The sequence below is a fragment of the Microcebus murinus genome, chromosome 6 (assembly GCF_040939455.1).
Source record: "Microcebus murinus isolate Inina chromosome 6, M.murinus_Inina_mat1.0, whole genome shotgun sequence".
In the NCBI taxonomy this organism is placed as follows: domain Eukaryota; kingdom Metazoa; phylum Chordata; class Mammalia; order Primates; family Cheirogaleidae; genus Microcebus; species Microcebus murinus.
Window position 1 is genome coordinate 37,172,714 of NC_134109.1, and position 15,631 is coordinate 37,188,344.

Consider the following 15,631-nt stretch of genomic DNA (forward strand, 5'->3'; position numbering starts at 1 on the left):
AGTGTTATTAAAATTATGAATTTAGATTGACTTCTGAGATGTGGTGCTTCATTCAGAAATATACAGGGATGGCTGTCTTAGTCCATATTTGTGTTGCTATAACAACACACCTGAAAAGATATTGATTTGGCTTGCAGTTCTGCAGGCTGGGAAGTTCAAGGGCCTGGCCCTGGCTGCTGCTGAGGGTTCTCATGGTGCATAATAACATGGTAGAGAAGGTCAAAGGAGAAGCAGACACGTGTGAAGAGGCAAAACCCAAGGGGTATCCTGGCTTTGCAACTACCCACTCTTGCAGGAACTAATCCATTCACATAAGAGCTAATCCAGTCTCTTCAGAGTGAGAACTCATTTACTACCATGAGAATGATACCACTCTATTCATGAGAGATCCAACCCCATGGCCCAAACACCTCCTTCTAGGCCCCACCTCTCAACACTGCCACCTTGGGGATCAATTTTCAGCATGAGTTTGGGTGGGCAAAAACCATATGCACACTAAAGTAATGGCCTAAGAAAGATTTATTTTTCTGTCAATGTCATCCTTTAAATGCAAAAAAACCTCTGACTTAATTTCATTCACCCATTCACCCAAAAAATATATATCGAGCTATTTCTTTATTCTAAGTAATGGGTATGTAGCAGTAAATAAGTACACAGATCATCCCTTATCTTCATGGAACTGTTAAAAATCGCACCATACATTTGTTAAAAACAGCAAGGAAGACTTTATTCAAGACTGTTGCAGTAGTGGACAGAGACTATTGCAATAGGGAAGAGAGATTGAATTCAACTTTGCTGAAACAAATGGTGGGGATTTGTCAATGTGGTTAGGTCATCTGTGTTTGACAATTGGTGCTTATCAAAGTTAGGCTTCTACATTTTTACAGAGACTGGGAAATAGGGGCACTGTCTTTCCCAATAATGACATTCCAGAGGAATAGAACTAAAATCCATAAGAAAGACATTCTTAGGTTGTGAAACTGGCAAGAGGCTGGGAGAAAATTTACATCTTAAAAGGGAAGAGAAATAATATTTATAATTGAAAGTTTTCTAAAGTAAAATGCTCTAAGAAAAATGGAAGTCTAGGGTTAGAAAGAAGCCTGTCTAAAGTTTAATCAATCTAAAGCCATCATCTTGGTCAGAGTTTATATTCTGGTGGGTGAAAAACAGCTAATAAGTATACATGAAAAATTTAAACCATATATATGTATATATAAATTTACACAGTGTATATATGTGTGTGTGTGGGAAGGTGGGGGTGTATATAGTCCTGTGTATATACATTTCTCTCTTCTGTCTCCTGTGGAATTTCTTACTGTGATGGTTAATTTTATGCCTTATCTGGACCGTGGTGTGCTCAGATTAAACATTATTTCTGGGTGTGTCTGTGAGTTGTTTCTTGATGAGATTGGCATTTGAATCAGTACATTCAGTAAAGTAGATCACCCTCCGCAGTCAGATAGCTGATGCTATGAGCATGAGCAGGTGCCTTCAGTTTTTTTTTTTTTTTAATTAAAGGGATATGAAATGTTTAAATGTCCTTGGGAAAGATGTAGTCGAAGGGGGAATTATTGGAGTTTTGAGTAGAATAAAGAAGGTTTGAGATGCAGCGTGTGGGTGAATTCATAAGAAAAATAGTAAAATTTCTAGGTAGTTGAGAGAGATAATTGATGATAATGAACTTATAGTAGAACTAATCTGCCTTATTGTATGACTTTCTTGAGCAGTTCTTGATACAGGCAGCATAAAGAAGCTGGTAATTGAGCCAGGATTCTAATTTTGATGGAGAGTGCCAAGAAGATACAGAGAAGCTAAGGAATTCAGGGTGTTGGTATTATTGAAATTAGGGAGCTGTATAAAAAAAGAAAGTAGAGACTGAAGAGGGTTAATGGATTGGGGAAAAGTTCATTTGGACTAGAGGTTGAAATACTGTTGCACTTGCTGTAATTGGGTCATTGAACTCAACAGAGCAGAAGATAGGGTCAAAGGCAGAATGGTTCAATTCAAGAGTTCAGAGTTGGGGAAAGTTTTAAGATACGACAAATTTTAGATTATGACCATGGGGAGCGGGTGTCTGAGAAACAGAGAGGTTGTTGGAGATGAATTGGTGAAGCAACTCCAAGGCCAGGTTATTTATTGAAGGATAACCCATGTGGATATCACCCAGGGTGATCTTAAGATTTTAAGTGAGATTGGCTTTGAGAAATGTTTCCGATATATATGAAGTATTAACTTTGAATATTCTGTTCTTACGGAGTATTCATTAGCATGAATCTATGCAAGGCATAAGAGTGACACATTTCCAAATATAGCAGTTAAATATTAATAACACCTAACAATTATATATTAAATCTTACTTTCCATACTCATATCTTATCTATTTGGGATAGGGTCTTATTTAAATGGGACCTCTGTATCAACTAAATGTCTATTTACTTGTATATCTTAAGTCATACAAGTATGAAATTCTATGCTCATAAACATATGTACTTTTAAAAATATTTCTATCACTTAGCTTTTTTTCTCCTGCCTAACAAAGCACTCCAAAACTTTATGGATAATGACAACTACCATTTTTCAGCTCTTGAGTCTATGGTTCAATTGGGTGGTTCTGCTGATTTGGGCTGGGCTTGGCTTATCAGCTAAGTTCACGCAAGCATTTGTGGTCAGCCACTGAGTTGGCTGGAGCCTGGCTCGTCGAGGATGGTGAAATGGATGGCCGCTCCTGTGGTCTGTCATCCTACAAAAGCCTAGTTGGTCTTGTGTACATGGCAGCTGGGCTGAATTCCAAGACCCGAGTGGAGGCATGCCAGGCCTCTCGAGGCCTAGGCTTGGAACTGGCACAACATCATTCATACTGCATTCTGCTGTCCAAAGCAAGGCATAAGGCCAGTCCAGATTCAAGAAATGGGAAAGAGACTCTATCTTTTGATGGGAGGAGTTGCTAGTCACACTGCAGAGGGGTGTGGTTACAGAAAGGGAAATAACTATAGCTGTTTTTGAAACCATCTGTAGTATTCCATGTTGTGAGAATATAAACTGTAGGTGAAAAACCATGCAGCTGGATACTACAAATCTGTATTCTGCTCTATTGCCCCCACTTAATTGCCATGTTTTCTTGGACAAGAAAGTTCTTTGATCATCTCTTTTCTGTTTATAAAACAAGGGAGGGAAAAAAGTGTAAAGAAATATTGGCTGAACTATCTGCCTACTCTTGTTAGTGATGATCACATGAGAATGTTGATTTATATTTTGGAAGGCTTTGTCATTGTAAGACATTATCTTTAAGCCAATAACATCTCACATCTCTTTAACATGGGAATCCACAAAGATAACTTGAAGAGTTAATAGCACAGAGATGCCTCCTGGATATTGTTCCTTAAGCTGCTATGGCCTGAGGGGCTTGTCAAGGAAGAAAATTGACTAGAAAGGTGGAAGGCTGATGACAGAAAGTTCTCCATTAACCCTGCTGTGTTCTATTATGCATTTGATGTGTTTGATAGTTCCTTTCACCAGTGGAACCCCAGGGATTTGTGTACTAAGAGCTCAGAGGTTGGGATAGAGGCAGAAAGCCACTGGCGTGTAGAGGAGGGCACGGAAGACTTGGAAAGTTTGAAGCGAAATGAAGCAGAAAATCAATGAAGAGAGAAGACTGGTGGAAAGTGCAGAATCAAAACATTGGTATTAAAAGGGTGGGAGTATAGAAAAAGGGCATTTTTTGAGGATCGGCCTCTAAAAGTATCTATTATCATATGAGTGAAATTAAAATAGCCAATGAGGAATTAATTGCAATTTGTGGCTTCTCTAAAGGTAATGAGAGTGAATCGTAAAATAAGGAAAATCTCTTTTATTTACAGTGTTGAATACAACATCCTCCCCTCCCCCAAACATCATGCGATGAACAAGAAATCATTCACGTGAATCATGTACTGTGGTGAAATGTTAACCTCACAACACAGAGGTGATTACTGGGTTTTCCATAACATATTTTCTGTTATTTAAATATGATGCACTTAAAATTATACAAATCTTAAGTGTACAGCTCAAAGAATTTTCACAAAATGAATACACCTAGTAACTAGTAGCCATATTAGGAAACAAAGTATTATCAAAACACCAAAAGCCTCCTCATACCCTTTCTAGTCACTGTCCCTTCCCCAACAAGGGAGCCACTGCTTCACTTCTAATTCATAGAGGTAGAGTAGGTCTACCTGTTTTTGAACTTTTCAGAAGTGGAATCATGCAGTATATACTCTTTTGTGTCTAGCTTCTTTTGCTCAACATGGTGTTTTTTAGATTTATGCTTGTTATTGAGCAGAGCTCTAATTTGTTCATGTTTATTTTTAGATAGTATTCCACTGAGTGAAGGTACTGTAATTTGTTTATCCATTCTACCGGAGATGGACATTTGGATTGTTTTAAGTTTTAGGTTTTCCAGCACATTTTAAGATCAAGTCATTTCATTTTGAGTTTTGATTATAATGATTGCATGAAGTACTCTTTGATACAAAACAAGGGAGGATGAGACTTTCCAAAGAAAGCAAATTCATTTTTGGATTATTCACTTTGAACAAAAGTTTCTGATTTGATAAGTAGGTGAAGGGAACACTGAAAAATTCAAAGGTGGAACTTCAGGGTTATGTCTGGGAGCCAAAAGGAGTCTGGTTTGACTGGAGCACAATTGCTGTTCAGAGGCATAGTGGAAAATGACCTGGCAGTGTAGACAGAGAAGAGGTTGGGCAGTGAGGACCTGTTGAAGAGATCATGTTTAATTTAATGCCCATGGTGAGCTCTTGGAGGAAATGCTCAGGGCTGTCTCTGAGGAAGATTAATGTTGCAACAATTGTGTTGGGTGGATCGGGGTGAAGACAGAAAGGGTGCACAGCAGTTGGTTGTTGCTGGAAACACACTCAGAATCTGAAGGACTAAGTCTGAGTGATGTTTCCATTCCTTGCTAACTGTGACTTTGTTCAACCTGCCTGAGCTTCAGTATTCTCATATGAACAATGAAGGTAGGTATCCCTCTATTGTGAGAATAAAATGGATTGGCCCATGTTAGAGAACTGCAGGCTATATCAAGTTCTAGAGCCCCTACAGACCCCTATTGTGGGTCATTGCTCCTTTCCTAAGTAGAGAAAAGGAGGAGGCTAGGTATTTAATCTCCTTCATTCAGTCATGAAAAGAATGCCCATCTTTAAGCCAATATGAAAGGTACTGATGTGCTTGGTTAAATTACACATTATGCTCTGGGTACGGTGTTTCAGAATGAGCAAAGGTTCTGGAGCCAGACTATCTATATTTGAATCTGGGATCCTTCTCTTATTAGTTGTGTGAACTTACTCAAGTTCATTTTCTGGGGCATGTTTTAATAATGCTTACTGCATAGGATTGTTTTGAAGATTAAGTTAGTTAATACCAAGAAAACACTTAGAGCAGTGTACACTTGATGTGTAGTAAATTATCAATATTATTATTGCCTTGTCTATCTTTTCCAAGTAGCAATGAATGATCTGAATGAGCTTTCTGGTTAGTTAACTGGGGAACTGTATGGAACAGGTTTGTTGAAACCTTTGTTGTTTTCTACTATCCCTGTAGCTCCAACTAGGATCCAGGTTTCCCACCTTAAGATCGTATAGAGTGAGCTCAACCCTCATCCATGCACTGTATATTTGAATATAGTCATAGTGCTCTGCCCTGCTCTTTTGTTCCTTTCTCATTTCCAAATAAGTGATAGTTTTGAATTCTTTTTCTGGCAGTCCTCTGATGAATATATTTGATATGTCTCTTACATGTGTGGCCTGGTCAGTGGAGAAATTAAAGAGAATTTCTCTTTCATACTTGATATCATATTCTGTTAATGCAACCTAAAGTTACATTGACTGTTTTGTTCCCTACATTATACTGTTAAATCATACTGAATTTGTTATTAATCAACCCTCCCCTGCCCCCAGTCTACCACCTACATTTGCTTGTTTTGTAAAAATTTATTCTTTCATTTATTGAATGATTGACTGCTTTACATATTACCATATACCAGCTTTGTAATTGACATTTGATATACTCCTCAAGGAGTTTGGAGTTTCCTGGGGTGTCATGCATGCAAACAGAGTCGTATAAAGTGTGATTGTGATAATTGTTGTAATAGAGATGTGCAAAGAGTGTATAATAAACAAAGGAAGGACACCTAATTCTCACAGTGGGAGAGAGCATGAGAGTGTGACAAGGAAGATGGCAGGGGCAGGGAAAAGATGTCAGAGAAGTGCACATGGGGGAGAGAGTGTCATAAACTGGGAGAGCGTAGCCACCAGGAGAACATAGTGAATAACTTGTAGCATGAAATAGTGTGGTGTTCTGGGAACTACACATAATTGAGAGTGGCAGCTGCATAGAGAGCACATGGAGGAATTGGTGGGAGAGAGGCTGACTAGGTAGGCAGGCAGTAGGTCCTGGTGGGCTCTGCATGTAGGGAATTAATATTTAATCCTACAGGTAATGAGCTAACATGAAAGGATTTTATATTAGAGATGGTTATGATTAGATAGATGCATATTCAAAACATACTAGGCTAGTAGTCTGTGTAGTGTGATCTGTGAAGTAGAGTAAGCCAGAAGAGAGAGCTAGGGTGGCTAATGGACAGACTAGTCATGTCACACAAGTGAGAAAAAAGCATGAAATCATGACCAAGGCATGGTCATGGGAACAGAAAAGAAGGGTAATTTTTGAGAGATTTATTAAGTATATATATTTTGAGCACTTAGGTACTTTGAGCGGTGAGATCCTCAGGACTTACTGACCAGCTAGCTGGAAGTGGCAGAAAGAAGGGGGAGTTGAGGCTCAGTTCCAGGTCTGAGTGGGTGAGTGATGATATCATTCACAAGATAGGTGACAAAGAGTTGATCGAAAGACATGAAAGAGTCCCCTTGAGACCCAGTACCTTTTGGAGACCTATGGGACATCCAAGTTGGAAACATGCAGCAGACATTTGGCTTACGTATCAAGAATGCAGGAGAGAGTTTTTTTTTTTTTGTATGTGTGCGTGCTGAGAAGTGGACCTGCAACTCATTCATGTATAGAAAGCCATTGAGACATGGATATGTGGTAGATCAACCAGAAGAGGGCTGAGGGCGATCATGATGAGAATCCTAACCCGGAACAAAAACATGGAAAAGGGTAGCTCTAGAAAATGACTTTGAGGGAGACATCAATTGGGCGGTTGGCTAAAAACCAGGAGAAAATGATATCATAGAACTCATGGCAGAGAGAATTTGCAGTACTTACAGAATATATGTACATATATCTATTTTACTAATCTTTTGTTACTTTCTAAACTCACAAAATATTTTGTAATTTTAAGTAGAGTTGGACTACTTCTAAATGTTAGAAAATGTACTTGTGAGTAAGTGAAGTCCAGAACAGGTGACTGTCAGGATGGGGTACCCTCTTTGCCTGCTAGAGATCAGGGGTGAGTGTCCTTCCACCATTTGGGCCTAATTCTAGTAGGCCCTGGTTCTTTACATTGTAGTTGGGTTTTGTGGCTGTATTGTAGTTTGAATAGGATAGAGATTTTCTCTCTGTTTTTTTCTTCTCTTTGTTTTTAGAGTTGCAATGACTTTTCTATGTAATATTTAAACAGAAGTCCCACAGTTCTTTTAAAAGTTTGAGCTAACTAGAAAATAATATTTATAGCAGCATTGTTTTTACTTTTAAAATGAACTCTGAGTTTTTCATGCATTTCGATCATGGATTTCTTTAGAGCAGAAGCAGAGGCATATTTATCTTAATGTCCCCAGAGCTTACCCCAGAGTCTGGTTATAGACGTGCTCAATAAATGCTGACTTTTGTCTTTCTTGTTCATGATTACACAGTTCCATTTTTGAGAGCTCCCAAGCTTTCCTGAACCTTCTTACCTTTCAACATCTCATGTCACTATATGATGCCAATTTGTCTTCTGCATTTTATTAATTCTACACTTTTTAACTGTCTAAAGTTCAGTATGTTTCTTGCTCCCCCAAATGTTCAAGGGAAATGAGAATTTCTTTTCAGACTGTAAACATGCCATAATATTTGAGAATTGCAATTTAAACAGAGGCAGGCCTAAGGAGATTGAAATTGAGACAGCAAACTGGCAGAGTGACCCTGCTACTCTTTCGTTTCTATAGACTCCCTTGTTTCTACTTTTCTTTGTTTTCTTTCTCTGTTTTACATTTTTATTAGGAAAAATTTCAAACATACACTACCATATGGAGTATAGTATAACAAACCAAACGCATTCCTAATCTTTTCCACTTTAACTATAAAGAACTTTACCATTGGATGTGATGGCATGTGTCTGTAGGCCTAGCTACTAGGGGGGCTGAGGCAGGAGGATTGCTTGAGTCCAGGAGTTCAAGGCTGCAGTGAGCTATCATTGTGCCACTGCAGGCCAGCCTGAGTGGACAGACAATAAAAAGAACTTTATCATGCCATAATTAAAGTGTTATTAATGTTACATCTATTCTGTTACACCAGCCAGTTCCTCCATGTTGGTCAGAGTTAGGCTCAGAGCAGGTTATGTTAGATTCCTTGTCTAATTTCTGGGGGATAGAATTAGCAGTAAGGAAGTCATGGACTCGATTCAACTTATAGGTAATGATCAGATAAGAAACTTGCCCCATCACTGTTTTGTCTTCCCCCACCTCTCTATTTTGTGATCTACATCAGGGATACATTTTTCCTACCTCCCCAGGTGGCCTGCCATGTGCTTCCAAAAGAGTAACTATGGGACCTTCCTTGATTTAATAAAGCTCTGATTTGGATAATGCTTTATTTGGTATTTTAAGCTTCTCAACAGAATATGAATTTTTTGGCTGATGTTCCCTTTTGGTTTCCTTTTCTGTGACTATTGCTAGAGGATAATAGGACTTCGCAGGCTCTGTACCCATTCTAGGTTCAGCTTAGTTCACGTTTTCAGAGCTCTGAGAAGTTAGTGCTTATCATGGCTGTGGCAGCAGGTAGTGGAACCAACAATGACATTTGCTCATTCTCCTCATATGTACACAAGTATTTCCTGTTCGCTTGGGCTTCCTTTTACAGGAGTAAGGTTGGGCTTCCTTTTACAGGAGTTTTGCTTTTTGTAGCTATTGTAAAAGTAAGAAATAAAAAGAAACCTTTCAGAGTAGGGGGAAAGTTTTATAGGAAGAAGAAATAAAAGGTGTGAATTTATGACCCCTGTTTCTACACTCTGCGTATATTGCATTCAAGCAATTGTCTTCTTTGGTTATTCAGTTTTTCTCTATGCCATTTATATTCCACTTATGAAAATAAATTGGGTGTTTCTTATCTAATGAAAAACTAATTGTATTTGATATTATTATATAATAATTCACAGATATGTCTGAATGGGAAGAAATCTGCACATTTTAAATAAAAGTTTACCATTTTGGGTCTTTTGTTTTACTTAAAGTCAGAGCTATATTGTATGTATATTCTTAGTCTATAACTGCATGATCAAGTTCATGAAGGTAAGCCATTGTATTGTTTTCCTAGCCTTTTCTTTTCTGAAAGTGCCGTGTCATGTCTTTTCTTTTATTCAGGGTATCAGCAGTCTCTTCAGTTCTTTAAAAGTGGTGCGGCTCTTACGACTTGGCCGTGTTGCTAGGAAACTGGACCATTACCTAGAATACGGCGCGGCAGTCCTCGTGCTCCTGGTGTGTGTGTTTGGACTGGTCGCCCACTGGCTGGCCTGCATATGGTACAGCATTGGAGACTACGAGGTCATCGACGAAGTCACCAACACCATCCAAATAGACAGTTGGCTCTACCAGCTGGCCTTGAGCATTGGGACTCCATATCGATACAATACCAGTGCAGGGATATGGGAAGGAGGACCTAGCAAGGACTCCCTGTATGTGTCCTCTCTCTACTTTACCATGACAAGCCTTACAACCATAGGATTTGGGAACATAGCTCCTACCACAGATGTGGAGAAGATGTTTTCTGTGGCCATGATGATGGTTGGCTGTAAGTATCTTGATTTTTTTTCATTTTAAAAAAAACTGCTGTTGTTGGCAATTTTCCTGGCTCCTAATCTCTGATAGGATTAAAATGAACTACTTTGTTTTCATAAAGGAGTTTAATACACATCATTTGCAATTGGTTTAATTTTTATTCAGCCTTGGAAAATAAAAAAATGCAAAATAATACATATTATTCTTTAGAATGTAATAACACATGAAAAACAGCGTGGATAGAGTGATACATAAATCAGAATGGGAGCGCTGTGATTTAACTCTCTTCATTGTGTCGTATCTGGCAGAGGTCTCCTGAAGACACCAGGAGAGGTGGCATCTGGCACATTCCACTGGTATTGTTGGCAATGTGTTAAATTCCAAAAAAGCAGACGAGATCTGATGTGAGAGATATAGTTTATAAAATATTTTAGTTAATAATTTCTGAATTAAAGTTGTAGGTTTTTATGATTAAGATTAGTAAAAAAGGTTTATAAATCTAGTCTTCATTACAAAAAGTCTAGGTTGAATATATGCCTGTTTGAGGGAATAAAAGGATTAGTATTAATAAATATAAGCTCATTCAGCAATAAGAAACGTCTAGGATTTAGCAAGTGTGCCTGAGTTCCAAATGTCTTGGATGGTGTTCTTGGAAGTAGAATGCCCTCAAGAGGGGCCAAAGACCAGGTGCTCTACACTCAGACAGACTGGGTGACATCAGAAGACCAGAACATCAAGGAAATACATACTAATGAAGCTGTTTTAAAAGATCTTGAGGGCAATTTGACCACCATCCATACCTCCAAGTTGACTTAGATAATTTATCCAAGCCTAGTTCTGATACCTAAAGTAACCCTAAGATTGTTTTATTGAATATGTGATTAGTGTTATTAGCACCTCTTGAGCCTTTGGATATAGTCATTGGTTTTTGGTCTAAGCCATCTTTTCTGAGATTCTACATTGCAAAGGTTTAGATTTTGATGTTGATGAGAAAGATATTGAAGTCCAGGGGCCTTGGCTGGCCCGTAAAAGGGCAATATCTAGGGTCTAAGCAGGTAGTTTTCATAGTTCAGAACATCTGAAAGCTATTGGAAGCACCTGTGTTAGCAGTTGTTTAGCTTCTGTTCCTCTAAAATTCCCTTGCACAGGTACAGAGATAAGAATACACACGCTCTGTTTGCTGATTTGAGCTTGCAGTTAGACACTGAAAATTCCAAGTGCTGTTTGCTCTCGAGGCCTTCAGGAGGAAAATGTTCTTACACACAGAGATCCTGATGATTAACTAAACTGATAGTTACATACCAAAAGTGGTAGGATGTGTGGGCAGACATGTGCTTTATAAATTCAGAAGACAACATTTTGTCAGATATAGTATTTAGTACCATACTACATTTTATAGTTATACAGTACATTTTGCCTGATACTTGAACATAGTTGGACTTTTTAGTAAGAGATGAAAGTCTCACCATGTTGTCCAGACTAGAGTGCACTTGCTAGATCATGCTAAGGCATGATCTTAGCACACTGCAGCCTTGATCTCCTGACCTCAAGTGACCCTACTGCCTCAGGCGCATCAGTAGCTGAGACTAAGGGTGTGTGCCACCACACCTGCTTGAGATTTTTGTAAAACTTTTTATTTTGAACTAATTATAGATTTGATAGAAGTTCCAAAGATAGTACAGAGAGGGCCTTTGTTCCCTCACCTAGTTTCCTCCAGTAATCACATCTTACATAACTATATCACAATATCAAAATTGACATTGGTGCAATGTGTGTGTATAGTTTTATGTTGTTTTATCACACATGTAGATTCCTGTAATTACTACTGCAAGTTGCAGAACTGTTCCATCACCACAAAAATCTCCCTCAACCTGCCCTTTCCCCCAACCATCTCTAAGCCCTGAAAACTACTAATCTGTTCTCTATAATTTTGTGATTTGAGAATGTCATATAAATGGAATCATGCAAAATCTGACTTTTTGAATTGGCTTTTTCTACTTGGCATTGTGTCCCTGAGATCCATCTAAGTGGAGTATATCAGTGGTTTGTTCCTCTTTATTGCTGAGCAGTATTTCATGATTTAGACACACTACTGTTTAACCATTCGTCCATTGAAGGATATTTTGGTTGTTTTATTTGTAGTAGTTTTGGGCTACTACAAATAAAACTGATATGATCATTCATGTATAGGTTTTGTATGGGCATAGGGTTCTTCATTTTGGGGGATAATTGGAATGCAATTACTAGAACATATGGTAAGTATATGTTTAATTTTTAAAGAAATTGTCAAACTGTTTTGCAAAGTAGATAGGCTGGCATAGTTATTTTTTTCATAAGAGAATCAGGAAAATAAAATTTATTGAAGGACACCATTATTTATATTGTTTCTCAGGCTCCAAAGCTAGGAATCATCCTACTGTCAGGTGTGGGGGACCAGGTATGAGCTCCCCTGGTTGTGGTTCCCAGTACCAAGGAATAGTTATTGGGACCAAGTTAGCAGAGCAAATGAGCAGATCAAGCAGATGCAAGCGAGCAAAGTGCCAAAGTTTATTAAAACATACTACATTCCAGAGAAGGAATGGGTCAACCCCTCCAAGAGGAGATCCTGAGTTTAACAAGATTTTCCTTTTTATGCTGATTCCCTAACTTCATGTTAAGTGGGAGGTGGAATATTCATGGTTTTTCTTGGAAAAAGGCTGAGAATTCCTGGAACCGGGAATCCTTCCCATTTTTAAACTTGTAAGGCAATTTCTGGGGGCTGCCATGGTGTTTGTAAACTGTCATGGTGCTGGTAGGTGTGATTTTTACTATGTTAATGAGGGTGGGTCACTTGCGCATACAGACACCTCACTTGTATGCATGCTCCAGAGACCCTCATTTGTGGCCTTGATCATATCTCCACTCTGTGGCCTTTCTACCTCTTTCTGGTTGGTCAGTCCTTGGAGACCCCCTATTATAGACTGAATATCTGGTCAGTCCTTGGGGACCCCTTGACATGTCATCTGTTCCTTCTTGGAAGCCCCCATTCTGGTCAATTTGTTTGTCCTAGTAGACTAAACATCTCCTAATGTCATCAATTTCTCAATAGAAACCCCTAGACAAAGCATCTGTTCCCCTTCCTCCTTGTCTCAACTAACACTAGATTCCTGTTTTCCTCGGGTGTTGCATCTATTCATATACAAGGCCTGCTGGGTTACCCTACATAATACATTTGATTATTTCTCTTTACTTCTGTAGTTTACAAACCCAGAGCATCATCTCTGGCCTGAACTTTTGAAATAACCTCTTTATATGTTCCTTCTGTTTTTATTCCTGCCCCACAATCTCTACCCAGAAGCCAGAGTGGCCCTTTAAAAGCAAATTGATCATACCATTCCTCTGTTCAAATCCTTCCAGCTGTACATAAAATAAAATCTAGATTCTCTGCCCCGTCTTTCAAGGTCTTATTAATCTCACCTGTGCCTGCCTCACTCACTTCACTATCTACCATTTGCCTCTTTTTATTCTCCTAAATCCATGCTAGCTATCTCATCTCTGAACACATCAAGCTCAGTCCCATCTTACGGGCTTTGTACTTGCTTTTCCCATTGCTTATAACACTCCTCTCCTGACATATGCCCTGAATTCCTTCCACTGAATCACCTCTCTAGAAATTCCTTCCAATGCTACCCTACTATAAAAACCACCCCAGTGACAGTCACAGTCAACCATATTCTCTGCCCTTTAACCTTTATCTTCATCCTATCTACCAAAATCTGAACTCATGTTTGCTCTGTTTTGTTTTCCTTCAGGATGTAAACTCCGCAAGAGCAGGGCCTTCTGCTCCGTATCCCTAACATCTAAACAATTCTTAACAGGTCCATGCTCAGTCTTAATTTGTTGTGTGAATCAATAAAGTTGAAGATGTCCCTGCTGGTCATGCTGAGAATCTGCTGTCTTTGAATCCATCCTGCTTAAGTCTATGATGAAGACACATGCCAAGAAAAATCAGTGTTAGAGTTTTGGCCCTGATTCCATTGTGAGAATCTTGGTGAGCTATATTGTCAACCTTTGGGAATGTGGTAGGTCCTTTAGGGGATTTGCTAAGCCCTAAGTCTCTCACTAGGCCTGTTTATGTAAGTTTGAAGAAACTAGTCAACAGAAGCTCCAACAACCTTTTCTCCCACCGTACTTACATCTACCTTCTTAGTTTACCTATGTTGGAAATTTTCTCACACATTCAGTTGACTTTTCAAAACTTCATTGGTTCAGAGTCAGCCCGTTTCTTCTTTCTTCATATCATGAAGTACCATGAATGACCAATTATACTTGCTAGATTTAAATTTCTTTTCTCTTTCTGAAGTTTCTGTTTTGATTTCAAAATGCAGACCTGATGTTAAAGCAGATCCTTTTTTCCCCGAGTTTCTGCTATCTCCTTTCAACACCTGAGCAGTAGTTTCTGTTTATATACCAATTTCTTACATATTCTTGCCTTTTGACTTAGGTTTTCCTTTTGTGCCTCTGAATAAGTCCAGTTTTAATAGCCAGAGTGTTTCAAGGAGATACCTTTTAATTTCCTTTGTAGTCCTGGAGTCCTTGGTGATTTCTTAGGATGTTTCCTTTGAAGAGGAGATTATAAAAAACTGTCTAGACTCATGAAGTATTATAGTAACTTTGCACAATTCTAAAATTTATTAGACACACATGCAAAAAATATCAACCAAATGTGGATATTGTAGCTGTTTATAATTTTAATATAATTTCTTTCTTACAATAATACCAAGGAAAACAAGCAAATGAAAAAAAGCACCAGTATTCCTAGAGTCCAATATGTGCTATCAGTCACAGCCAGGCATTTAGTACTCTGTGTGTGTGTGTGTGTGTGTGTGTGTGTGTAGGTGGGAAAGGAGGGAAAGGAAAAAAGGAGATGGAAAACAGAAAGGTTCATGCTTTCACTTGTGCTAGGATTGTAATCAATCCGTGCTAGCTGAGAAGCACCACTTGTAACCTTATAACTATGAATTTTTTTCTTTTTATTTGAGATAGGGTCTCGCTCTGTTGTCTGGGCTAGAGTGCAGTGGTGTCATTATAGCTCACTATAACCTCCAACTCCTGGGCTCAACCCATTTTCTTACCTCAGTCTTCCAGGTAGCTGATACTATAGGCATGCATTGACATGCCCAACTAATTTTTCTATATTTTGTAGAGATGAGGTCTCACTCATGCTTAGGCTGGTCTCAAATTCCTGGCCTCACCTTGGCCTCCCAAAGTGTTAGGATTACAGACATGAGCCACATGCCAGGCCAGAAAATATGTTTTATCAAAAGATTGGCCAGGTGTGGTAGGTGGCTCATGCCTGTAATCCCTTTGGGAGGCTGAGGTGGGAGGATGGCTTGAAGCCAGGAGTTTGAGACTAGCCTTGGTAACATAGTGAGACCCAATCTTTACAAAAAAAAATTAGCGAGATGTGGTAGTATGGGTACTATCTACTCTGGAGGGTGAGGTGGGAGGATGGTTTTAGCCTGGGAGTTCGAGGTTACAGTGAGCTGTGATTGTGCCACTGAACTCCACTGTGAGTGGCAGAGTGAGACCCCATTTCTAAAAACACCAAACAAAAACAAAACAATCAAACAAACAAAAAGGTTGATGAAGACACTAGCTGCCTA

At 38.9% G+C, this 15,631-nt stretch overlaps 1 protein-coding gene across 1 annotated transcript in view; it reads left to right on the forward strand.

The window, feature by feature from the left end:
* Positions 1-15,631, forward strand: part of KCNH5 (potassium voltage-gated channel subfamily H member 5) — a 264,962-nt gene that overhangs the window by 79,412 nt on the left and 169,919 nt on the right. Inside the window, exon 7 of the mRNA XM_012777657.2 lies at positions 9,573-9,999. Within this exon, the coding sequence (XP_012633111.1) occupies positions 9,573-9,999 (427 nt within the window). The remainder of the gene's footprint in view (positions 1-9,572; positions 10,000-15,631) is intronic.